This window comes from Nelusetta ayraudi, unplaced genomic scaffold (genome assembly GCF_046127955.1).
Source record: "Nelusetta ayraudi isolate G7.1 ecotype Tasmania unplaced genomic scaffold, CSIRO-AGI_Nayr_v1 ptg000079l, whole genome shotgun sequence".
NCBI classification, from domain to species: domain Eukaryota; kingdom Metazoa; phylum Chordata; class Actinopteri; order Tetraodontiformes; family Monacanthidae; genus Nelusetta; species Nelusetta ayraudi.
The window spans coordinates 244232-269262 of NW_027466129.1; the positions used below are offsets into that span (position 1 = coordinate 244232).

At 49.6% G+C, this 25031-nt stretch overlaps 3 protein-coding genes across 7 annotated transcripts; 2 read left to right on the forward strand and 1 right to left on the reverse strand.

Annotated features, from left to right (window-relative positions):
* The first annotated feature begins 136 nt into the window (after positions 1 to 136).
* Positions 137 to 20219, forward strand: hycc1 (hyccin PI4KA lipid kinase complex subunit 1). Of its 5 annotated transcripts, none has more exons than XM_076043924.1 (11): positions 137 to 329; positions 8017 to 8098; positions 8969 to 9070; positions 9271 to 9450; positions 10515 to 10595; positions 10740 to 10855; positions 12098 to 12193; positions 12381 to 12497; positions 13278 to 13365; positions 14762 to 14924; positions 17805 to 20219. In XM_076043924.1, the coding sequence occupies exons 2-11, from the start codon at positions 8048 to 8050 to the stop codon at positions 18368 to 18370; spliced, it is 1560 nt and encodes a 519-aa protein (XP_075900039.1). In that variant the 5' UTR covers positions 137 to 329; positions 8017 to 8047; the 3' UTR covers positions 18371 to 20219. The 5 variants fall into 5 exon arrangements, with proteins under 5 accessions (XP_075900039.1, XP_075900043.1, XP_075900041.1 ...); XM_076043928.1 differs by lacking the exon at positions 17805 to 20219 and adding an exon at positions 15764 to 16093; XM_076043926.1 differs by lacking the exon at positions 137 to 329 and adding an exon at positions 1211 to 2181.
* Positions 20220 to 20785: 566 nt separating this feature from the next.
* tomm7 (translocase of outer mitochondrial membrane 7 homolog (yeast)) lies at positions 20786 to 22725 on the forward strand. The gene is made up of 3 exons (XM_076044284.1): positions 20786 to 20951; positions 21971 to 22019; positions 22332 to 22725. The coding sequence occupies exons 1-3, from the start codon at positions 20849 to 20851 to the stop codon at positions 22345 to 22347; spliced, it is 168 nt and encodes a 55-aa protein (XP_075900399.1). The 5' UTR covers positions 20786 to 20848; the 3' UTR covers positions 22348 to 22725.
* Positions 22726 to 23356: 631 nt separating this feature from the next.
* Positions 23357 to 25024, reverse strand: LOC142900217 (interleukin-6-like). Its single transcript, XM_076044385.1, has 5 exons — positions 24908 to 25024; positions 24384 to 24592; positions 24188 to 24286; positions 23943 to 24086; positions 23357 to 23811 (listed from the first exon to the last, which is right to left on the reverse strand). The coding sequence occupies exons 1-5, from the start codon at positions 24921 to 24923 to the stop codon at positions 23596 to 23598; spliced, it is 684 nt and encodes a 227-aa protein (XP_075900500.1). The 5' UTR covers positions 24924 to 25024; the 3' UTR covers positions 23357 to 23595.
* Positions 25025 to 25031: the final 7 nt, after the last annotated feature.

Genomic DNA, 25031 nt, shown 5'->3' on the forward strand with positions numbered 1-25031 from the left:
GCAACTACCGTATACTGACAGCGACAGCCTACCATGATCGTGGAAATTATGAATGCGCAGCCTCCTCCCTACCCTGATTGGTCGGGGTCGTTGGGGGCGCGGCAGTTGGATCGTAGGCTTCTCGGCCATTCGCTCGGCGCTTGCCACTCTGCGGCAGCCTCGTCCCCTTGTCTGAGCTCGGCTGAATGGTGAAAGTAATGAAGATGGAAGGAGCCGATTTTGATGAATTATTGAGGGAATTTATGGAGTAGCGAGGTGATAGCCGTCCGCAGATCTCGCTGGAGCGACAGAGGAGAGCGACACCGGGGAACCGGCAGACAGGCATGCCAGTAAGTCGGCGCTTACTTCCCCACTTGTCTTGTTTGTGGCGCCGTAGCCGAGCGAGCTAACTAGCGGGCTAAACTGTATGCGTCCGCGGTGACAGCTCGCAGTCGTCCGGCTAGCAGCGGCTGTGTGGCGGCGGGTAGGGGATTCGTGTAACCGTCCCCTGGCGAGACTGGCTAACAAACACACTGAAGTATATAGTCAGTGGTGCGTTGTTTTATTTTATTTTAATACATTTTTTGCCATTGTGTCTCGGGAGAGGCTCTATTCGTTGTCGTTGTGGCGAAATCTGCGTTTAAATGGTGCACTGGCACCGGTTATCAGAGGAATTAGCCGGAAAACGTCCAATAAACCAGTTTTTTTTTTTGTTTGTTTTTTAATGTTAATAGGAAGGGTTTTTGACTCAAATGTGCTGAACTATTTCTTCCCTTACCAAAGAGTTGTCAAAGATGCAGACTTTGCACCCGACTGACTGTGTTGTCTGGGAGCAGCTGTGCGACCTTAAGATTATAACCACTTAAAATTCCTCAGGTGAGCTCTTTTTTCCCCCTCTGCCAGACAGAGGTAGGAGACATTCCACTTCAGACCGGTTGGTTGGCTTCTGCGGTTTCTTCAGCGCTCCATCATGTGATCGAGCCTTCCTTTCCACCACTCGGCTTGTTGAGGTCAGGTCAAGGGTTTCCTGTATGAAAGCAGGGGGTCCTATGACGGCTTCACCACAGAGGCCCATGCAGATCGTGCACTGTCAACTCGAGTTGCTTCACTGCTGCTGCAGAGGCTGTATCAAACACCCTTTTTTTTCATACTGTGAAGTAGTGCAAAGGTGCACTGCCATGCATGACAAAAAAAACCAAACAAATGCACGGTATTTGCACGATCATGTGCGTTTGCTTTTCTCAGAGGATGAACTTGCCTTTGAGCAATTGACAGGTTTGTCAGGCATGTGTTTGTGCACTCCTCGAGGGCTGTCATCATTGTGCGTGTGCGTAGGCGTAGACAAGTTGTTAATGTGCTGCATTTGTGGCTCCCGGTGTCTCCGGCCTCTTAATAATCTCTGACAGTGCAGCCCAGCAGGTCATTCAGCAGGAAGATCATGCAGGCGCTGCTGTCGTCCAGCATCACGCTCTGAGTCAAGCAAGCCAGCGCTTTTTGGATAATGCACTTGCGATCTTTGCCAAAGAATACGGCCGTAGTCTCTCTTCCACGTGAATCTGCATTTGAGCTGAGAGGATATCGTAAGAAAGAAAAACAATTCTGGGCCATGCAAAAATCAAGTGCTGAGCCAAGAATCTCAGAAGTGCTTTCCTGTCGTTCACCGTTAAATGTTTGAGTCATGGGAAGGATAAAGGAATGAAAAAGGAAACAAGGCTCGGTGTTAATCACTGGTGTCGACAGGCTCTCTGGCTGATGGGTGACTGGAGATTGGAAGGGCAGAGATGCACCGCGGGCTTTGAGGCGACTGAGTGAGGCGCGTGGGCTGCCATAAGAGGATTCCTCCCCGCTGGATCCTTCTCCCACTGCAGCAGTATCAGCCATACACAAACAGAGACGCCTGTCTTGTCTACTTGGCCGCGGGGAGTCCGCAAATATGTGTGTGTGTGTGTGTGTCTGAGAAAGAAAAATAACAAAACAGGAAGCGAAACACCCCCACACACACTTCCCCCTCCTCTTTCCTTCATGCCATAGGCGACCACTTTTAAGACGATGCCAAGGGGGGGGGCAACTGAAGGTGGGAGGTGATGATGCAACTGGGTGAACCGCAGGCCAAGATAGTCCAAATAAAGAACATATCAACTTTGTGCACTGGACAGAGACGGTGCAGAAGCCCTGCCAGTGGACGCGGTGCGAGCGGCTCAGGTGAGGCGGCCGTGGTTGTGGTGGAGGCTGTGCCCTTTATGGCTCCTTATGTAATCCCGCCTTCATCTTTTTACCTGAAGCTCAGCCATGTGGGAGCTAGCAGCTTAGCCTCTGCCGTGGCTCAAAAACGAGCTTGGATTCGCCGGTAAACAAAGCTCAGTAGCGGGAGAATTTCCCGGCTCCTCCAGTGACGGCTGAGTCGGGAGGTCTCGGGTGAAATATAACAGTTTATTGAAACTTCCTGGGTGGCTGCGTGCGTGCTGCACTGCGATCGTAATGGAAGAGTTTCCATTTGGGTTGTGTCAGGCTGCGCTCTCAAAGAAAAAAAAAAACAAAAACACTAACCCAAAACGTCCATGTTGAAACACGACGCGTCTTGTGAAAGGACCGGACGTTGTGCAAGAAGAATCCTGGCACTGCAGAGTTGCTCTTCCCCACAACTTCCCTAGAAGTCCGACCGCTCTGCTCAGCTCCGCTGGCCTCGCTGGTGCTGAGGTGCTGCTGTGGTGAGAGACACTCACTCACTCTGCCTGTCCGGGCGTTTCCTCTTCCACAGCACACGGCCACAAATGGCTGCGTCCATGCGCTCCTCTGTCGGGCTGATTGAGCCTCTAAACTACAGGGAACTTTTTTTTTTTAAAGCATCCGCATATAAGTGAGATCGTGAAAGACTGATGATGTAACTGTCTAACTGTAGCTGGGCCTTAATGAACTGACCAACAGCAGTCACAAGACAAATTTGTTAAAATAAAGAAAGAAATGGGTAAATAATTAACGCACTTGTATAAAAAAAAATAAAGTTTCAGCAATCAAGTGCAAGAAGTGCTGCAAATACAAATCAATTCTCCAAAGCAGCACAAAAGCAACGGCTGACTGTCCAACAGATCAGAACATGAAACTTTTAATCACATTCTTAAACGGGAAAGTGAACGTCGTGTCAAAAACACACCCTTTTTTTTTTAGTGGTTTTACGGTAATTCGGACCTTTTCTAGTGATCAAGCGACGTATACCTGCGTCTCATGCAGACTACACCACTGTATATGATACTGTCTTGATGTGTGTTACTCTCCAGGCGTTGAGGTCCGGCAGTTTGTGGTTTCTGGTTCCAACAGTTTCAGTCGCCTTGGTTCAAGTGTTGGAGGTCTTTGGTAAACTGGAGTGATTTTCAGTGTGGCTTCCACTTGTTCAACCGCAGTAACCAGCAGCTGTGTCGCTCTCAGCGCCACCCACTCGCCTCTCTTTCCACCCTCCCCACCCCATTTCCTTTCTTCCCTCTATTGAGGGCTTTAATTACTTCAGCCAGCTCACTTCCTGACTGACGGAGTTGTTCCGAAGCGTTTGGCCGACGACGCTTTTTGTGAGTCGTCTTGTTACAATATTCTCCGGGGTGGACCCGCTCGCTTTGTCACTGTCGAGACACTGGAGCGCGGCTACCACACGGATTAGGAATGTAAACTCCCAAGGATGCCTTGGAAAGAGGAGGCGGAGTCAGACGTAAGCTCATTTAGCATGCCAGCCAGCCGTGTGTGTGTGTGTGTGTGTGTGTGTGTGTGTGTGTGTGTGTGTGTGTGTGTGTGTGTGTGTGTGTGTGTGTGTGTGTGTGTGTGTGTGTGTGTGTGTGTGTGTGTGTGTGACGGAGGCGTGGGTGGAAATTCCGATGGAACAAACTGTCAACTTTAGCTCGCTCACAGGAACAGGTTTTGTCAGAGCAGACGATGAATAAACACACACACACATACACACACACACACACTTGCGTAAGGCACAACACATCATCCATTAGCCATTTTGTCTCTTTTTTACACCCGTTTGTCTTGTTTTTCTCAGTCGGCCTGTTAAAAGAACCCAAACCTTTGTCGACTAGAAAGTGTGTGGAAGCTGAAAGCCACCTGTCAAGCCTGTTCACAGTCCCTGCACCAGTGTGCGATTGAGTTCCAGCTCCTCTGTGGAGGTTTCCAGGGCAGCCCATGCTCAGATCTAATGAACTGTCCTCCTCTAATCGACCCCTCTGTCCCACTGCACTTCAGTTATCCTTCCCCTGGGTTGTTAACATGCCTTTTTATCCCTCCTCTGGCTTTACATCCAATTATCTCCCTCCACCTCTTCATTTAGCCATCGATCTGCTGCCTCCCTATCCTCCCCATCCTCCCCGTCCTCCCCATCCTCCCCATCCTCCCCATCCTCCCCATCCTCCCCGTCCTCCCCGTCCTCCCCATCCTCCCTATCCTCCCCATCCTCCCCATCCTCCCCGTCCCCCCTATCCTCCCTATCGCCCCCATCCTCCGTCCCTCCCCTCCCCTTCCTCCCCATCCTCCCCGTCCTCCCCGTCCTCCCCATCCTCCCCATCCTCCCCATCCTCCCCGTCCCCCCTATCCTCCCTATCGCCCCCATCCTCCGTCCCTCCCCTCCCCATCCTCCCCATCCTCCCCATCCTCCCTGTCCTCCCCATCCTCCCCATCCTCCCCGTCCTCCCCGTCCTCCCCATCCTCCCCATCCTCCCTATCCTCCCCATCCTCCCCATCCTCCCCGTCCCCCCTATCCTCCCTATCGCCCCCATCCTCCGTCCCTCCCCTCCCCTTCCTCCCCATCCTCCCCATCCTCCCTGTCCTCCCCATCCTCCCCATCCTCCCCGTCCTCCCCGTCCTCCCCATCCTCCCCATCCTCCCCGTCCTCCCCATCCTCCCCATCCTCCCCGTCCTCCCCGTCCTCCCCATCCTCCCCATCCTCCCCATCCTCCCCGTCCTCCCCATCCTCCCCATCCTCCCTGTCCTCCCCATCCTCCCCATCCTCCCCATCCTCCCCGTCCTCCCCATCGAGAGAGAGAGAAAACCTGGTCATCTAAACACCAAAACTTGGGGAAAAAAACTCTCAATTATGTCTAAAATGTTTTGACGCTCTCATGAGGTGTTTTTTTCAGACGTATCCATATGGAGGTATATCGCAAAAGTGTCTGGGAAACACTTTTTCCACATTTACACGTCACCCCGACGTGTTCAGTTCAAGGTCACATGGACTGGTCTGTACGTAGGTCAGTGACTTCAAGTGAAAATGTTGCGTTATGATTGGACGGAGCCGTAATTCTGGTAAATCTAGCGGGACGAGATTTACCAGAATTACGGCTTATGCGCTTCCCTCCATTCAATGCAAAACGCCTGCAAGTCGCAATTGTACTTTGTCAAATTTTTTTTAGAAATATCGCTTTTCTTTTGCGAAAAAACTGTAATGGAGCCCGAGACTTCTTACTTTTGTCATCTTGTGTTAGTCCATAATGACACAGAGCGATTTGGCCGCCAGCCAACGACGGAAGACCGACTTCTGCTCGATAACCCGATTGCACTCTATGGCGAACAACATTACTGCCTGCAATTAGCATCAGTTTCCCTCGTCACGGTTGGCGCGGCTGCAGCAGCGTGTCGCAGGGGCCCGGTGTTGTGTTCAGAGGTGATATTTTACAATTTGTAGCTTCATTTTCTTACTTCAGGCATATTTTTATGTATTTATTGCAGTGTTTGCTTCGTCTTGTGCTGCGACTGTCTTGGGTGAGCCTAGAATGCGTGACAGATGATGATGATGTTGCAGACGCCAGCTGCTGCTGCTGAACAAACTCCTGTGGACGACTTGAAAGTCAGAGAAGGTTGCTCCCAGGCGGTGGCTGACTCATCGGCGCTCTAATCGCAGCTCCTGACTGGTTTATGTTGCGCAAGCCCGCTTTTAAAATGTCGCCCTCACATTTTCCTTTATCCCTCCTCGCCGGCCGTCAGCGTGGAGGGCGACGGCGACGGCGGAACCGAACCGCCACAGAGAAACTGATTCCTGCAAATGGAGGCTATTCTGCTGCATAATCCTTCCCCATATTGTCGTGAGTCACAGCTCGCTCCCCTTGTTGTTCTGTCTGTGGTTCAGTCCATAAATAGACACCTGGCTGGCATGTTGGAGACCGAGCACCGAAATAATACAGAATGATAAAGCAGATGGGTGTGTGTGTGTGTGTGTGTGTGTGTGTGTGTGTGTGTGTGTGTGTGTGTGTGTGTGTGTGTGTGTGTGTGTGTGTGTGTGTGTGTGTGTGTGTGTGTGTGTGTGTGTGGCGAGCTGATTAGTGACGAGGGACGACAAAAGAGGAGGAAGAGGAGGAAGAGGAGGAGGAGGAGGAGGAGCGATGGTGTCTGGATGTTCAGACGCACCATCCACAACGTGTTTATCTCAATTATTTATAATGAGCAAGAAATGTCAGGCACAATCATGTTGGTCAGTCACCAGAGATGGCGACAGAAAGCAACAGCAACAGATTGAAAAAAAACATGCGACCGTTGACGCGATCGCATGAGTGTCGCTAATAGGGACGCTAACAATTAATCGACCATCGATTAATTGTCAATTAAGAATTTAATCGATTAAATTAGTTGCAATTAATTGAACATTTTATCCACAGGTAGTTAATATCATTATAACAGTGTAGTGGTTCTCTGATGTAAAAATGGGTCATATTGGATCCTCAGCATGGGTTAAATAATGTCTTCCTTACACATTTTTCATTGTGAAATTTAGGTTTTCAGGAAAAATCGCTGCTCATCGATTAATCGTTAATCGATCGACAAGGTGAATCAATTAACAACTAATGAATTAATCGATAATTTGCATCCCTAGTCGCTAAGGAACGTCACTCTGCCCTGTTTAAATATCGAGAACCAGGAGGTCCGGAGTCAGCAACACTGCTGCGCCCATCATGTGGAGGCCGGTTGAGGTGTAGGCCAGGCTTGCAGGCAGGCAGACAGACAGACAGACAGACAGACAGACAGACAGACAGACAGGCAGACAGGCAGGCAGGCAGGCAGGCAGGCAGGCAGGCAGGCTGGCTGGTTGGCTGGCTAGAAAAGGAGGATCAGCTCTTGACTCAAAGCAGAGGAATCATTTGATTTACACTGACGTTCTAACGTTCCAATGATTTAAAGGCCAATGATGATATTTCAGTCTTTGTCTCAAGACATGGACGCTGTGTCTCCTCAGCACCTCTGTCTCTCCCTCCTCGACGCTTCGGTCGTGGATCCAGTCAGCCAGCGTTCGCCGGCCGCTTCTCCTCTGTGTGGGTGATTTTTATTTCTTCCTTTCTTTCTTCAGTGTGCAAGCCTGACTTCAGAGGAGGTTAGGTGCTGCAGCGAGCGAGAGGGAGTGTGTGTGTGCGTGCGAGCGTGTGTGTGTGCACACATGCGCCTGTGTGTGTGTGTGTGTGTGTGTGTGTGTGTGTGTGTGTGTGTGTGTGTGTGTGTGTGTGTGTGTGTGTGTGTGTGTGTGTGTGTGTCTGAAAAGCGGAATGTGAAGGGTAAAGGATGGAGTAACACGCTCCTCCGGCGCACTGAGCGCTCGCTGTTTGCTGCACCGTCTGCAGCCTCTGTTCAGCAGCACTTCCTCCTCAGCGCTGCAGGCAGGGGGCCACCAGGGTGGCAAACAGTGCAGGTGTGTGTGTTAGTGTGTGTGTGTGTTTGTGCATGTGTGTGGATGCATGTGTGTGGATGCAGTCTGTGTTTTTGTTGCATGTGCATCATTCTGCAGCGTGTGTTCATGTATTCTCTCTCTCTCTCTCTCTCTCTCACACTCTCTCTCCCGCCCTCCCTCTCTCTCCCTCCCTCTCTCTCTCTCTCTCTCTCTTTCACACTCTCTCTCCCACCCTCCCTCTCTCTCTCTCTCTCTCTCTCTCTCTCTCTCTCCCTCGCTCTGTCTCTCTCTCTCTCTCTCTCACACTCTCTCTCCTGCCCTCCCTCTCTCCCTCCCTCTCTCTCTCTCCCTCCCTCCCTCTCTCTCTCACTCTCTCTCTCTCTCTCTCTCTCTCTCCGTCGCAGGTTGAGGTGACTCCACTGCAGATGAGGGAAGATGTTGGCGATGGACCAAGGAGTGGTGGAGGAGTGGCTGTCAGAGTTTAAGGTACGGCGTTAGTGCAGCGCCTGAGCACGACTCCCTCCACTCGCTCTGCAGGCTATTTATTACTCAGTCCTGCAGCACACACACCACACACAGGCACACACACGAAACAGACGCACACCCCCCCCACCCCCACCCCCACCCGCCTCCACCCTGAGTGTCGAGTCACCTTCTTTGAGTGGTACGTGACCGGCACTCAGCCGGTGTGTGATGATTGAAGCGGCGGGTGAGATTTTCACGCGCGAGCGTCGGAGGGCCGGCCTGTCGACAGCGGCGCCCCCTCTGGGTGGAACGAGACGGGCCGCCGTGTTGTTTAGCAACCGCCACGACCTCCCGCTGAGAGCTCTGTTGATGGGGAAAAAACCCAGAAGCGGTCGCAGCAGTTCTGTCGGCTTCTCGTCCAGGCGCAATGTCAGCTGGACGTTCAGTTTGCGCCCTTTGACCTTTGTCGTGCTGCAGGTTCTGCTGCTCAAACGGCCACCCGGTGGCCTCATTGACGAGGTGGTGAAGCTGAGGCGGGGCGATTTTGGACAGAAATAAAATCCTGATTTTTTTTTTTTCTCTAAAAACTTGATTTTTGATTTAAATTTTTGGTTTTCTTGTATGATTAATGAACTCGGTGGGAGGAGGAGGGGATTCTTCAGGTCTTCAGATCTTCAGGAAATTGTCAATTTTAGCCCTCTGTTTACAGCCTCCTCCTGTGTTGCTTGTTTTTTTTCTTGCTGCTTAAATTGATGCTTTGTTGTGAAAATGCTAAAATCTAAAAGAGTGTGTGTGTGTGTGTGTGTGTGTGTGTGTGTGTGTGTGTGTGTGTGTGTGTGTGTGTGTGTGTGTGTGTGTGTGTGTGTGTGTGTGTGTGTGTGTGTGTTGCAGACCCTCCCTGACAGCGCTGTGTCCAACTATGCTTCCTCACTAAGAGAGAAAGTTTCCCTGGTCCCGGCCCTCTACAAGGTCATCCGGGAGAACTACAGCGACGTAGGCACACAAACACAAAATCACCTCACAACTTTTCACCCACACTGAGGAAAAAAAATAAAATAGAAAAAAAAAGAGTCTATAATGTTGCCCTTGTTTTTCTCTGCTTATTCGCCTCTGAGCCCCACTCATGCCCTCAAGCTGCGTGTTAACCTCCTGCTCCTCCTCCTCCTCCTCCCCCTCCTCCTGCCTGTCCACAGTTGCTGGAGCCCGTCTGTCACCAGCTCTTTGAGTTTTACCGCAGCGGCGAGCCTCAGCTGCAGCGCTTCACGCTGCAGTTCCTGCCGGAGCTCCTGTGGAGCCTTCTGTCCGTCAGCGCAGCCAGGGACCCCCACACCTCGGGCTGCATCGAAGCCCTGCTGCTGGGCATCTACAACCTGGTAGGGAGGACCGTGACTCTGTGTGTGTGTGTGTGTTTGCCATATATTCCTGCAATTCCAGAGCGAGGGACTTAACTGCTGAGCCGCCTCAGGCATCACATGAAAAGATTACCGCTCACTCTTTGTGCTTTGTTCTTGAACATGGACGTGAAAAACAGCCCATCCATCCATTCAATACCCGCTTCTTCCTGAGCCCAGGGTCAGCTCAGGTCTGCTGGAGCCTCTCCCAGCTGTCATAGGGTGAAGGCAGGGTGACACCCTGAACAAGTCACCGGTTCATCGCAGGGCCACGTAGAGACAAACAACTATTCACACTCACACACACACACACACCTACAGACAATTTAGAGTTTGCAATTCACCTCACATGCATGTTTTTGCACTGTGGGAGGAAGCCGGTGAACCTGGAGCGACCCCAGACTCCACACAGAAAGGTCCCAGGCCCGGAATCGAACCCACGACCTTGTGCTAACCACTGCGCCACCGAAACAGTCACTCTGCAAAAATTAGATTTTTCAATTTGCTGATTCCACCACACACACACACACACACACACACACACACACACACCCACCCACCCACCCACCAGAGAGATGCCGGGCAAATAGCAATTATTGAAGTGTGTCGCGCTCCCCTCTCATCCCCTCCGGCTCTACCGGCGTCCTATCAGCAAAGTGCAGCGCGGAGTCACTTCCTGTCTGAGCGGCAGAATAGGTCAGCTGTCACTCAGCACACTGACCGGCTCCTATTAATCTGTTTGACATTAAAATGCACACGGGGGAAGCCAGAAACCCCGGGGTGTGTGTGTGTGTGTGTGTGTGTGTGTGTGTGTGTGTGTGTGTGTGTGTGTGTGTGTGTGTGTGTGTGTGTGTGTGTGTGTGTGTGTGTGTGTGTGTGTGTGTGTGCAAATACACACGCGCTGCTGCAGGGCCAGTGGGGAAAAAAGGAAACCCTGAGGTTCAGATAAACAAACAGCAGGAAAAACAGAAGATTGCGCCTGAAGACATCTGCACAAACTTTCTCAAAGTTGAAGTCACGTACATTGGTTGCCTTTTTTTCCATAGGAAATTGTGGATAAGGATGGACAGAGTAAAATCTTGTCTTTTACCGTCCCTTCGCTCTCCAAACCCTCCGTTTATCACGAGGTGAGTGGAGGTCACGATCACTGCTTTTTCCTGATTGTTTTTTGCAGAAAGTTTGAGCTCAGCTCGTCTTCTTCGTCTTCTTCTTCGTCTTCTTCTTCTTCTTCTTCTTCTTCTTCTTCTGTCTCTTCTCCGTCTCACCCGCAGCCCTCAGCCATCGGCTCCATCGCCCTCACCGAGGGGGCCCTGGCCAATCACGGCCTGAGCAGGGTGGTCTACAGCGGGCCCCACCTGCAGAGGGAGACCTTCACCGCACAGAACAGGTAGAGTCGGAGCCTCCGAGTCCATCTTCTGTCTTCACGCAGCAATATTTTAGCCACGTTCAGACTGCCAGCCAAAATCCAATTTTTGCTTAACGGATTGAAACCACCTTCAGGAGGTTTTGACTGTCTGTGACGCCACTCTAGCTACACAAGAGCCAATGCGCCAGACCAGAGGTGCGGAGCTGTAAGGTCATAGAGCAGACAGAAGCAGTAGAAAACAGCAGTCAGTGCCTGGACATTGGCTCATCAGTGTGTGGGGAGATACAGTAGCTCCATTCCAGCCAAGCTCCAGGCCATGTATGGCAACAAGTGTCGCTGTCGCAATGATGTGACGTCACAAACTACACGCTACGCTGAAGTCAGTCCTAAAAATCATATATGAGAAGGAATCTGATTTGAATCAGATTTGCCTGCAGTCTGAACGCAGCCTATGTCTGGATTGAAACGTGCGCCGTCGGCAGCGGTGCGACGCCTCTCATCTTTCATTCAGGAGATTTGTGAAATATTCAGCAGCCGACGTCTCCGCCAGGACGCCGACTTGTTGTTCTTCCACGAAACGAAATGCGAGCAGCGAATCAAACATGCTGTCGGACACGCGGAGCAGAGATCTGACAGTGTGGGTCACATGGGTCGGGGTTTCCTCCCTCGGCCAGCGACCCCCGCCCCCGCCCTGCAGACACACCACGTCCTCTGCTGTCAGAGCCGCTGCCAAGACAGATTATGATGACCTCCCCTGCCTCCCGTCTCTGTCTTGTTTCTCATTGGAAGCTGTGACCTTGTTTTTTTTTCCTTTAAACTTCCACGAGTGGACTGAAAGTCGCTCCTGCGTCCAAAATCCTGAAGGTCACCTTCAACTTTTCAACTCGACAAAAGAAAATGGTCCCGCCGCTCGGTGCAGTCGCGCTGTTTGATCTCCGGGCTGAAATGAATGAGTGCTGCAACTTGAGGAACCACTGAGGTATAGCGAGCTGGGTGCGTTTGTGGTTTGTACGGCCCTCTGAAGGCTGAACTACGAGTGGACAAAAATAGACGCCGCCTCACATCTAAAGTAGGATGGGTCAGCATGAAATGAAAACCCTCCTCAGTCTCTCTGATGGCTTTCCCCTCTTCCAGACCTTGTTGTCTTGGTTCTCTTGTTGTGCGGTTGGAGGCGCTGCGAGTTACTCACCTCATGATCTATTCATTCAGGCCACATTGAATAAAGACATGAAGAAGACAAAACATTTTTCTGTGCTGCTGCAGGTTCGAGGTGCTGACCTTCCTGCTGCTGTGTTACAACGCTGCCCTCAGCTACATGACGGCCACCTCGCTCCAGTCGCTCTGCCAGCTCAGCTCCAGGTGGAGTACACACTCACACACTCACACTCACACACACTATTCTTTTGCAGTATGCGCTAATTGCCATGTTCTTGTGTCTATTGTCTAAATCTGTGCTTGAAGCTTGAAGCTGCCTGTTTTAATCAATGCAAATATCATCATTGATCCCCCCCCCCCCCCCCCAACACCTCCCTCCTCCTCCCTGCAGGGTGAGTATATGCGGTTACCCTCGGCAACAGATTCGGCGCTACAAAGGCATCAGCACGCGGCTGACGGTGACGGCGGACTTCCTGGTGCAGCTGATCACAGGGATCCACTACGCTCTGTGAGTGTCCGGCCGCACTGAGGGCGGCGCAACACTGCCCCTAGCTGCCTCTCCACCACAGTGTTCCCCCCTCCCCAAAAAAGGCGATATTTCTAAAATTTCCACAAAATACAATTGTGATTTTGCAGGTGTTTCCATTGAATGGTGTGAAGCGCAAAAGCCGTAATTGACATAAAATCTTGTCCCACGAGATTTATGAGAATTCTCACGTAATTCAGCCAGCTGATTTTAAGATTTTACAAGAATTTTACGAGATTTTACGAGATTGTACGAGAATTATGTTTGCTTTTGTTTGTTTACATTTGTCAAGAGTGGTTGTTTTGTTTTTCTATGGGATTACTTGTAAAAAATATTCCGTTTCCTCCTCTGTCCAAGCCATTTTCACTTGAAGTGAACTGGTCACGTGACCCCGTACGTCACGTCCGGTGACGCGTAAATGCGAAAAAACTGTTTCCATGGCACTTTTGCGATATACCTTCAGATATACGTCTGAAAAACCACCTCATGAGAGCATCAAAATCTTTAAGCCGTTTCCATGACAAGTTCTTTATTGCCATATTTAGGTTTTGCACAATTGTAGGGGTCATGGAAACGCAGCTACTGATGACGACTGTCAGCTACAGAAGTTCAGCTTGTGCTGGATGATTCCTCAGCAGCAAGATTCATGTTATTTGTGACAGTAAAGATCCTAAAATGATCAAGAAAAGTCCTGCCAGGCTTTTAAAACTTTACTGAGTCGTGTTTTTAATGTTTTGTGTTTGTGTTTGTGTTTGTGTGTAGGTGTAACGGAGAAGTCGATCTGGGCTCCAAAGCGCTGGATGATGTTCTGTACCGGGCCCAGCTGGAGCTGTTCCCTGAACCTCTGCTGGTGGGCGGAATCATGTTTTTATGTGCTGCAGTCACACCTCCGTCATCCCATGTTGGGCTTTGGCAAAATGAAATTCACATCATTTTACTCCTTGTGTGTGAATGTGCGTGTCTGTGTGTGTTTGTGTGCGCGCTGGGGCGGTAATGTGATTTGGCAATGAAGCCGGGAACCGTGCGCAGCACATTGCACAGTGCATTGTGCCAGTCTGTGTGTGTCTGCGAGCAGAGTGTAATCCCACTAGATTATTTACATGCCTTCCACTCTGCTCCGTTAAGCTTTAATCCTTGAGTCCCAGGAAGTAGCGGATTGAACCTAAGCTCGCAGAATTATTACACAAGTCAAGGTGGGCCTCCACCACGGCAATCCAAACCTTTTTTTTTTTGGATCGGGTTTAACAAAAAAAAAAAAAGGGGAAGAAAAAAAAGCGCTAAGCTGTGGAAATGTGATATTTGAATGAGGAAGATGAAACTTCCTGCTTGTCATATGGCACAACCACACACCGGCACACGTGCACGTGTGTGTGCGGTTAAAAATAGCAGCCGGCGTGTTTATTTCTGTTCCCTTGTTGTGGTGCCGTGTCCCACACGCCTGTTAGGTTAGCCTAGCCTAGCCTAGCCTTAGCCTAGCACGGCGGCGCTGCAGACAAAAGGCACGCTGTGTTGTGATTATCAGGCTTTTCCGCCACATGTTTCTCACTAAGCTGTTTCATGGTCATTAGTGATCATGCTGCAAGTGCCACTTGGGAATTTTGCAGCCATAACAGAGGGATTTATTTTTGAGTACCGTGAACTAGAATAATTATGTAATATTGTGCACATAATGTGATGATGTCCTGAAAAGACATTAGCTGGGAAAAAAAAAACCTGGGCCTCGATCCATCAGATTGGTGTTTATTCGAACATTGTAAATTTTTGAAAATCCCACGTTGCCAAACTGTGAGCTCACACATTTCCGGCAGTGGTGTTCCCTTTGTGACATCACAGAGTGCACCGATGCCTCTTGCAGGTGAGTGAAAACTCCCCAGGGCAAGTCTTAGGTTTGCCCCCTCCCCGGAAGGTCCAACAAATAATCTGTTTCGGTAGGAGGCCGCAAACAGAGGGCTAATTATGCTGAATGCCACAAAGCCATAGTTTTTTTTCTCCACTCTCTCTCTCTCTCTCTCTCTCTCTCTCCCTCTCTCTCTCTCTGTTTCTCTCTCCCTCTCTCTCTCTCTCCCTCTCTCTCTGGAACAGCTTTAACAGTGTCACAGCCAAGTTGGCTGTGTTGTTAATCTGCTGTTGAGTGACGTGTTGTGTCTCCCCTCAGTGGTTTCACCAGCTGGTTGTCCCCTCAGTCCAGGTGGCGTCCGCTGAATATGTGTGAACGCGTTGCTTCTTTTCCTCCCCCCAACCCTCAGGTGGCCAACGCCATCAAGTCCTCGCTCCACGGGGCAGCGCTGAAGAGCAACAACAGGGAGGGCGCACGCAGCATCCAGGTGGAAATCACGCCCACGTCCTCCCGCATCTCCCGCAACGCCGTCACCTCGCTGTCCATCCGGGGACACCGCTGGAAGAGACACGGTGAGTCTGGTGCGCCCGGAGGAGAGCGAGAGGAGGACGGGGGGGGGGAAGGAGGGGGAGGGGGAGACGCCACAGGTGTGCCTACAGGTGTGCCTACAGGTGTGCCTACAGGTGGCCGGAGGCTCGCTGTGGAATCTTAAAATAGAGAGAAAACTGAACCAGTGGATTTCAACCTGCATCCTGCAGTCGTTAAAACCTGTTACTGTTGTCTGCAGTTACAGCTGTTTGAACTGTAACAGTTACATGTGTTACAGCTCTTCCAACCGTTACAGTTGTTGGAACTGTTACGGCTGTCTGAGCTGTTACTGTCGTTAAAACCTGTTACTGTCGTTAACAGTTGCACCTGTTTTGATGAGGTTTAACAACTCGAGAACACAGTCTTTTGTCACCAGAACCCAGATCAGATCAGGCAGGTAAACTGCAGCCCCATGGTTCTGGTCAGAGGGTTTGAACTCTCAGTCCAACACTGGAGTTCAGTCCCAGGCTACGGCGCCGCTCCATTCAAATACTGTGTCGGTGTTGTGTTTGCCTCCATGCAGCATGTATTATGGCCATGTGTTGTTGTGCACTGATCACTATGTTTTTTTTGTTTGTTTTTGTCTTTTTATTTTTCTGCCATGACATTGATGTTTGTTTTTGTTTTTACCTCCGTGTGTCTCTTGTGTCGCTGTGGTTGTGTGTGCCTGTGCACATGATCTTCTTTTTATGTGTTTGTCATCAACGCGTGCATGATACATGTGTATGCGTGTGTGTGTGTGTGTGTGTGTGTGTGTGCGCGTTTGTCTAAACCTACCCCCACCCCTCACCCCGGTGCCCCCCTCCCCCCACTTTCACATCAGAGTCCCAGGAGGTGAGTGTAGACAGTGATGCGGCACTGGGGGGCACCGGCCTCCCCGAGATCAGTGTGACAGGCGCGAGCGGCGAACGCATGCCCAACGGAGAGTCCCTGCGGCCCCTGCGGCACGACGGCCGCGCCCCGCCGGACTCCGACGCCTTAGGCGCGCCCTCTGAGGTCAGCGCCGAGTCCAGCACGCGGGGTCAGGAGGTCAGGAGGCAGAAGTCTGTGAGGCGGATGGTGGAGAGCGAGGGCTCGGGCTTGGCCTCCACAGGGAGGAGCCAGCACTAAGGTCCTGACCCTCCCCTCCCCCCCTGCCCCAATCCCGGGGTAACCTAGGTAACCGTGTGTTGGGGGCGTGGTCTAAAAACGCTGCATGATGATGCTAATGATGATGATGATGACGACTTCCCCCTTTTTTTATACCTGCTGCGCTGAGCCTCTCTTCACCTAATCACACTCTTCCTGCTCATCTGTCCAGTCTCATTCACTCTTCTGTGTGGCTCCTCCCACCTTTCCAGCCAAGGGTCCCCCTCCCCTCCCTCAGTTTGATTTGGTCATCAATGATCTAACTGACGTGCAACTAATCAGTAAAGAAAAACTAATGGACAGTGGGAATTGTGACCCTATCACAGGACAAAGGTGGGCAAGCATTTTCACTGCTGGGCCACCATATGTTCTAGAATGTGACGGTGGGGCTGGAGCAGCAGCAGATGGATGAAGTGTTTTGGTGAAAAAAATGTATCATTGGATATGTAGAAAACATGTTACTTTAATGTCAGTTGAAAAAGAACAAAAGTCAATCAGTCAACAAAATCAGTGTCTTGGAAGCCCCCACGGTATTTAGCTCTTTATTGAAATGACTCTTAAAAAAAACACACAAAAGATAGATGAAATACAGCTAATTATGAATTACTTACTGTTAACAGAATTTCTGCAGGTTCAACAGGCTGGATTAAAAAGCTTTATGGCCTGGCCCGTAGTTTGCCCATGGCTGCCTTATCAGAACTCTCGCAGGAAGCTAAACAATGGTGAATGTGGCCGATACAAAACAGTCAATAGAGAAATTTAAATTAAAAAAAGAACCTTAAAAAAAGTTTTTTTTGTTTTTTTTTTCTTTTTAACTACGTGAGAACTTGTTACAGCACTCCTGCACCACTCGGCCTCGACACATCGGCCCTGGGTTGCGCCCCCTGGAGGCAGATTCCTTCCTTCTGACCGGGTAGCTCGGCGCTGAGGGGGGAGACTCGCGGGTCTAAAAAATAAAAATAAAAATAAAAAGCCCAACCAGAGTTGGACGTGTTGGACCTGCCTGTCTGTCCCGTCAGCAGCCTTACAGTCCACTACCGAAGATGTTCTGAGTTAGCCACGGCGCCACCTGTCTGTCACTGTGCAGACACGGGCGCTGTCCCCAGACCTGGTAGAGGAGATCAGTGTGCGTGTCGTAGCTGAGAGGATCCTGATTTCATTTTGTTTTGTTTTTTGTTTTTTTTTAAAGCGTTGTTCAGGTGTTGGCGCCTCACTCTTGCCTTCCTCTTCTTCCCTCCTGTGGTGTTACCGAGGCTTCCGCTCACAAGCTCCGCCCTCTCCTGTCTTTTGGGACAACAACGTGCCTTCCTCTTCCTCCTCCTCCTCCTCCTTACCCTCCTCCTGCTGCTGCTGCCATAAAGCTACTGACTTTCACCTTTGTGCTAGGATGAAAAAAATCTTACCCTGTGTTCCAAGTCAGGTGGCTTAACCGCCACTGGTTAAAAGGCGCCACCTGCTGGACAGTGATTTCATTTTTGCTTTAGGCTCCTCTGACACCCAGCCTTCCTTGAGGTTCTGCAAAAAAGGTTTACACAAAAAAAAAAAGTTGTTGAGAGATTTAACATTTTATTTGTTACAGTTATTTCACAGTCCTTTAACATTTTCAATCTGATTTGACGACGTCGGCTGGCTGGCAGACGAGTCGCTTTTCTTTCTTTTTTCTTCTCTCGATCCTTCGCTCGTCCTGTTCACAATCTCCCCCCCGCTTTTTTGTCCGTGTCCGTCTGTCCCGGCAGATGCGGTGGATCTGGGTTCCCCGGATGAGCTGATGGACATCTCGGAGCTGGACGAGGGGGTGTGGCCAGGCGTCGGTGGCGGCGTCGGGGCGTCGGAGGGGACGCCGACGCCCCCGCCCACCATCACCATCAGCAACAGCGTCACCACGCTGAACCTCGGCGCCAAGGCCATGAAGAAGTGCCGCTTCGGCAGCCGCTCCAGCAAAGACAAAGACAAGGACAAGGACGGGCGCGACTCCAGCCCGCTGGCCATGGGCCGCGCCGCCAGCGAGAGCGTCGAGCTGTCCGTCAAGCGGCTGACGCTCACCTCCAGCCAATCGGTGCCCAAGGCCGGCGCCCTCACCAACCTGACGCGCACCGCCAGCGCCGTCTTCTCCCGCTCCTTCGAGCAGGCAGCCGGCGGCAACACAGCGGTGGCGGTGGGGCTGGCCGCTAACCACGTCCCCCTGGAGGCCGGCCGCTACTCCTGCAGCCTGCAGGAGGACGGCCTGGGCTACCTGAGCCCGGCGAGCAACCACACGCAGCGCTCGCCCAGCATCAGCGTGCACCTGGGCTCTGACCTTTGAACCCTGTCGGTGGCTGCCCCGAAATCACCCCCCCAAAAAAGCCCCTCCTGACTCCTGACCTTTGACCCCCTGCGACCCTGGACCTGTGACCCTGGGAATCCAAGCCATGCCAACAGACCACTAAACACTCCAGCCGGTTCCCTCGGCGCTCTGGTTTTAATGTTTGTGACTCTCTGCGCAACACAACAACCACCACAATAACACATCAACACATCGACCGCCTCCAGCGTCATGAACTCTCACTGTTGGACTGTTGGACTGTTGGACTGTTGCTGTGATGTCGTGCCAGGACAAAACTACACCCACGATGCAGGGTGGCCTGCTGCGAACAAATTTGTTATTAAAGAAAAAAAAAAGTGTGTGTGTGTGTGTGTGTGTGTGTGTGTGTGTGTGTGTGTGTGTGTGTGTGTGTGTGTGTGTGTGTGTGTGTGTGTGTGTGTGTGTGTGTGTGGACAGGGGGCAAAAAAAACACAAACAAACAAGCAAAACTTGCAAAGTATTTTAACAAGCATTTGTTGTCCTGCATGGCTTCTCCATACTTCCATCACCACCTCACTCTGGTTTGCCAGTCAGACAGATGTCAAGTTTTTATGTGTGTGTGTGTGTGTGTGTCTTTTTAGATTAAAAAGTAAAAAGGCTGCTGATTGATCACAACTGGTGTGATTCTCTGTGTGGAGGAAGCGAGTTGTCGTTTCCAGTATTTTTTTTATTTTATTTGTAACGAACCTAACGGATCCCTTTCGCAAAGCAATACAGCCCTCTGGCACTGACCCCCCCCCCCCCCCCAACCACACCCCTCTTTTGGGAGGAGGAGCTTCCTGGAGTTTTCACACTACTCGCCTGTGTGCTCTTGCACTCTTCCCTGGAACGACCAGACAAAAAAAAAAAAAATTGCATTAAAATGACCACTAAGATGTTTGACCAGTGTGTTGTTTCTGTTTACAGCTGCACAGTATTGCCAACTTTACGACGGAGAAGCAATATGTGCGTCTCTCCTTCACGCTCCTCTAGCGCCCCTCCCCCTGCCCCCGCCCCCTCTATCTCCCGAATTTGCTGTGTATTTGAAGAAGGAATCGACAGAGTGAGGAGTGGGGGTTTTTTTTTGGTCAGTTGGGGGAGGGGCAGACGGGTGCTTGTGATTATTATTATGATTATTAAGTATTGACTTTTGTACTTGATAGAGCAGAAACAACAATGGTATTTTCTTATGATGAACTTAAAGGGGTTTTGATTCTTCGGCGTGTGGTATGTTTCTGTTCTTGTGATGCCCTTTGTGACAGAGTACGGACCTCCTGGACTCATGTTTCATGCCAATGATTCAGAGAAAACGTCAAACAAAAACGAATAACAGGCATTTTTTTGAGGAAATCTGACTCCTGTAACTGAAACTACTGTTGTGCAATCTGTGGTTTGAGGACGTGTGAGGGCATCGTTTCTTCCCCGGTGGTCTGAGAACCATTCCAGCCGTCTGTAGTACCGTGGTGGTGTGTTTCATGTGCCCCTTCACTCCCCTTCCCCCGCGTCAGACGGGGTGAGTTTTACTTGCATCTTAAAATGGTATTGAGCTCCACCTGTTTGCTTTGGTGTCCTGATTCCTGCCGCCTCCCTCCACCTCAAGCAAACGTTGCGTCCCGTTGTCTGTGCGCTGCAGCTGTTAAGTGTCCATCGCCGTCGCTTGGTGGAAATATAACAATCATCTTGTTTCTGTATATGGGTTTACAGAAATTGACTGGGTGAGCTCTTGTCGTACATCATACTGTTGTAACTAAAATTGGTTTTTATCGGCCTTTCTATGTCTGTAGATAACTCACTGCTACATCTTCTGGGAATAAAGTGTTTCTATATTTGACTAGTCTGTTTTATTTCCATGATTTGATTGCAAAAACGTATATTTTAATTTGGGACATGGGTGTGTAACTTTTTTAATATAAATTGTGTATTATTCCAAATAATAATGATAACAATAACAATAAGACCTTTTTTGATTCCACGATGGGGAAATTTGCATGATTACAGCAACAACAAAAAAGAAATTGGCTACAGTGCAAAAGGTCAAGAATTATATAAACTGAAGATATAGACAAAAATAAAATATTTGTAAGTATGTACAGAAAAAAAGCAAGATAAAAAAGCAAGATATTTACATATTAAACAAATGCATCTACTAAATTAGCCAACCTTTTAACTGACACATTTAAATAACTGAAGATGCTTGAATCTTTTACCCATATATACGTATATTTTTCGATCTATAATTGATTGTATTAGCTACCAAAGCCAATTCAGGGGAAGCTTTAAATGCTCGACAAAACTCCGCCTGCTTGCGGCGACGGACTTGCAGTCACACGGTATGGCCACACGATGGCAGTCCGTGGCAGAGGGACAACTTCGACGTCTGGCCAGGTCAACTGCGTCACTTCCTCTCTCCGTGTCCTTGGCAGAAGCACCGGCTCCGTTGTAGTTCGGGATTAAAAAAACATGGCTAAACTGAGCAAAGAGACCAAGCAGCGGCTCCAGCAGCTGTTCCAGTGCGGACAGTTCGTCATCCGGTGGGGCTTCATCCCAACGGTGCTCTACCTCGGTCAGTATCTGCGCCGGAAGCAGTGGGAAACCCGGTGTGGCTCGCGTGAACATGCTGTTAGCCGGTCGGTTAGCATTGAGCTAACGTCAACGCGTTATTTACCGGCCTCGCAGCTTTTGAGTTAACTTCAGTTGTTGTTTTTTTGTGGTTGTTAAACCTCAAATATTGACTCCGCGGTTTCGTGTGCACTGCACGTATCCGGAGCGTTGGTGTCTAGCGCTAATGCCTAAAAGTAGGCACAAGCTCTTGAAAATAAAATAAATAATAATGCATAACCTAAAAGATTTAACAATAATAAAAAACAAGAGTACAAGCGGAAGAGGTTGTTTTGTTTTTTCCGGGGGCAGGAAATGTAGCCTGGTGACGGAACAACCGGTGAAATGCCCACAAAGAGTGAATCTTCTTTAATGGCAACACTCTGGAAAACCCAAAGCTGACATATTGTCCCCCTGGTGCCACCCCGTGTCTTCCTCCTCATTTTTGAAAGTGTCCAGTTACATGTTTGCAACCTAATGAACCTGACCTGAGCCTATATTTGCTGTTTCTTCGAATCCTCCCTTTTCTTAGGATTCTGTTGCCTCATATCCCTTACTAAGGAGATAGATAGAACGATAGATAGATAGATACGATAGATACGATAGATACTATAGATAGATAAATACTATAGATGCCACAGGCTCACAAGCCTGCCAGCGGACTTACACATCTTTTTTTTTTCTTTATTTTTTTTTTCTCAGAGCATCTGATGCAATTGTGTCGATTTATTTATAACTTTTCTCAGTATACGATGCAATGCTGCAATGGACAATGTCTTTTCTCATTTCACTTTAACTCATGAGTAATATTATGTTGTCTTGCCTCACTGTTAAAGGTTATAGTCTTTTCCACGCAGTTGATTTAGAAAAATTACTGCTGATTCAAACAAAAGTCAGTCTTTCTTTCTGTCATGTTTTTTCTCGACTGTAAACTGCTGTTCACAAGTTTTTTTTGTTCTTAATTATTCTTTGTTGCGTTTGCAGGTTTCAAACGAGGCGCAGACCCAGGAATGCCTGAACCAACCGTATTGAGGTGAAAAAAAAAGTCTTTATATAATCTTTTCTTCCCATCTATGAAGAGAGAAGCGTACACGCTGGTGTGAATTTTTGGTTTCACACCAGTGCAGCGATAGATTTTAACGCTGCATTCCTTAATTTGGACCTAAAAGTGATTCTTCAGCATGTAACAGTATTAATGAGTTGAACAGTTTTTTTGTCTTCCTGTTTCCACGTCAAAAAAACCCTACAAGCAATTGACAACTTTCCTTTTTGTGATGAGCTTCGACTTGTGTATTGATGGCCGTCTGTTGTTTTTTTGTTTTTTTTTTCTGTCTCTTTCTCTCAGTTTGCTTTGGGGCTGAGGAGCACCTCCATGTCCACCGTCCCCTCACCAAGCTCACATGACCATGCGGAAAACCCAAGTCGTTGTTAAACCCATCTCCATAGGGCAACGCGTTGCGGCCTCAAGGGATGGAAAAAGTGAACGTTTATCTGCAGCCATGACGTTTTTGGTGGCTGCAAGCAGGAAGAGCGTCGGCGACGCGGCGACACCCAACCTGGAAACAGCTGGACTTGTTGGAAGATCTTTCTTGGAAGGCGTGTTGGTCTGTCAAGATTTCACCAGAAAGTGATTTGTGGCTGTCGTCTCCATTCCACTCTGTTTTGTTTAGTTTTTTTCTTTTTGTCCTGTTTTATTTCTAATTTAAATGTTCTGGAAAATAAACTGGTAGAAAACAGTGCCCTTGTTGCATTTCCTTTCATTCTTTTCAGCGACAATGCCTCAAAACTGAGTTCGCTGCTGAGTGCTTTTGCGTGATTTCCAAATTAACATTGCGAGTCTCATTTTTCTCTTTGCATCTATATCATCAAGCTGCTGCGAGGCCGTCTGACTGGTAGGATTCCGGTTAGAATTAACTCAACTTTTTGCCTGTCAATCCTCATTTTGCTTGCTTGCACTTTTCTGAAGGTGTGCACACAATAAAACCCACAGTTCTGGTTTAAAAAAAATAAAAAAATAAAATCCTCTCTAATACGTCTGGCGGGTAAGTGACCACACGCTCAGCCAGGTGTCGGCTCCGCCCCCCTGATGTCGCCTTGCGTTGGTGTGGATCAAATCAGGTTTTTTTGCAATCTCACAGTTTCTCAGTGTGACGTCAACTGTCCTGTCACCGCTCGCCTCCTAAAGTTTCCTCTGTTATTAGTCATATTCTCCGACTACCGTCTGCTGCGGCTTCCGAGGTGATGGGTGAGTGCGTGCGTGCAACCGATGCTCCGACACTGGCGCCGCTGTGGCACCCGAGTTTTCTTCCTCCTGGTGTGAAGTGAAAGTGTTTCACATTCTCCCAGATTGACAACGCTTCAACGAGTCGGTGCGTTTCATAAAACTTTTATTGCTGAAGAATGGAAATAAATAAAGTCGTACAAATATAAAATAACCTTGTAAATACCCCCCCCCCCCCCCCCCCAGAATCATTTCTTTGGTCTGCAAATAAATATATAATATAATAAATAGATTCAATAAATTATGCCAAAAGAAAACACAGTGGTGCTGCAGTCGGGCGAGAGACCCGACCTCCCTGAGGTAAAAGCATCATCGCAGTCGGCGCTCGTTACTTGAGCTTTTGCGTGTAGAAGGTGACGGTGACCCTGCTGCTGCCTCCTCTGGACCTCTCCCTCTTACTGATCACCGTCTTGCCGTCCACCAGGAAGTGGTGCGCCTTGTACAGGATGCTGTGTGCCATCATCTTGCGGTGGAAGCTGTCCGAGGCCTCCATCTCCTGCAGCAACTGCTGCCCCGGGCCGGCCGTCGGCGCGACGTCACCCACCTGCGAGACAGCAGAGGTCATGGACCGGGTGACCTTCAATACCTTGAAAACCTTAAATCATGGGCTTCCTTGAGAATATTACACACTGGATGTTTAAAGGAGTTGAAAGATGCAATGGATATTTTGCACACCTGTTTGTGCAGCTCCTTGATGAGGAGGCTGCTGTAGTACTTGGACTCCAGGGGGATGGTGCTGCCTGGACACTCCTTTGCCACGACCTTCAGGACGGAGAAGTAGACCTCCAGGAACTGGAGCATCCTGCGCAGACAAGCCTCCTGCAGACACAGGAACACACACAGTCAGCCTGGACTCTCCTTCCCAGGGCTGCTGCTGTTGCTGCTGCTGCTGCTGCTCTGCAGGGCAGGCTCGGCCCTACCTTGCTGAAGTTGGAGCGAGGGCAGTTTGCAGGCAGCGCCGAGATCTTGTAGTGGCTCAGAACGTCGTATCTGACCTGGCCGTGGAACTCATCTGCAAACTGCACGAAAGAGAAACAAATATGTATTATTATTTTTTGTAAAGGAGGAATGTTTGGACCAGAACGGGCTGCTGAGTCAGCGGTGGTGCTTCTCTACCTCCATCCGGTGGCGCTTGGTGGTGCGCAGCAGAGACTCCAGCAGCACCTTCAGCGTGTCGGCGGAGGGGCCCTCGACCTCCCCCTCCTCGCCCGAGGGCTCACCTGCCGGGATGTCGGTGGGCGTGTCCCCGAGTGGAGCCCCCGGGGCGCGCCGCAGGAGGGCGAGGAGGACGGCCAGCGTGAGCGCTGGGATCAGGCGGCGTGCGTCTGAAGAAGAAGACGATTTGATTTTTACAACCACATTTTTTTTATAGAAAGAAACCGAAAAATAAAAAATAATCCTAAAAAAAAAAAAAAAAAAAGTAGAACAAACACATAATAAAAAACAATAAACAAACAAGCACAAGCCAAAAGCAATAATAATTAACAAAGCAAAAAAAAAAAATCAATCAATCAAAGAAATACATAATAAAAAACAAACACAAGCCAAAAAAAGAAGAAGAAGAAGAAGAAGAAGAAGAAGGTTAAACATGAAAAAGGTTGAATGATGGTGCGCGAGCCCTCGTGGTGCGTGTCACTCACCGAGCTCGGAGGGCATGTTGCCGCTGTTGCTGTTGCTGCTGCTGCGGGAGGACGGAGACACCTGTTGGAGCGGCAGTGATGCTGCTGGCTGGCCGGAGGGAGGAGACCGTGATGCCTTTCTCGG

What these genes read in the sequence shown, in the direction of transcription:
- hycc1 (XM_076043924.1), top strand. Translation starts at nt 8,048, where the DNA reads ATGTTGGCGATGGACCAAGGAGTGGTGGAGGAGTGGCTGTCAGAGTTT. An exon ending in AGTGGCTGTCAGAGTTTAAG is followed by an intron (nt 8,099 to 8,968) that starts GTACGGCGTTAG and finishes TGTGTGTTGCAG; the next exon opens with ACCCTCCCTGACAGCGCTGT. An exon ending in ACAGGGATCCACTACGCTCT is followed by an intron (nt 12,498 to 13,277) that starts GTGAGTGTCCGG and finishes GTTTGTGTGTAG; the next exon opens with GTGTAACGGAGAAGTCGATC.
- tomm7 (XM_076044284.1), top strand. Translation starts at nt 20,849, where the DNA reads ATGGCTAAACTGAGCAAAGAGACCAAGCAGCGGCTCCAGCAGCTGTTC. An exon ending in CCCAACGGTGCTCTACCTCG is followed by an intron (nt 20,952 to 21,970) that starts GTCAGTATCTGC and finishes TTGCGTTTGCAG; the next exon opens with GTTTCAAACGAGGCGCAGAC.
- LOC142900217 (XM_076044385.1), bottom strand. An exon ending in CCAAGCGCCACCGGATGGAG is followed by an intron (nt 24,287 to 24,383) that starts GTAGAGAAGCAC and finishes TCTTTCGTGCAG; the next exon opens with TTTGCAGATGAGTTCCACGG. An exon ending in CTCGCTCCAACTTCAGCAAG is followed by an intron (nt 24,087 to 24,187) that starts GTAGGGCCGAGC and finishes CTGTGTCTGCAG; the next exon opens with GAGGCTTGTCTGCGCAGGAT.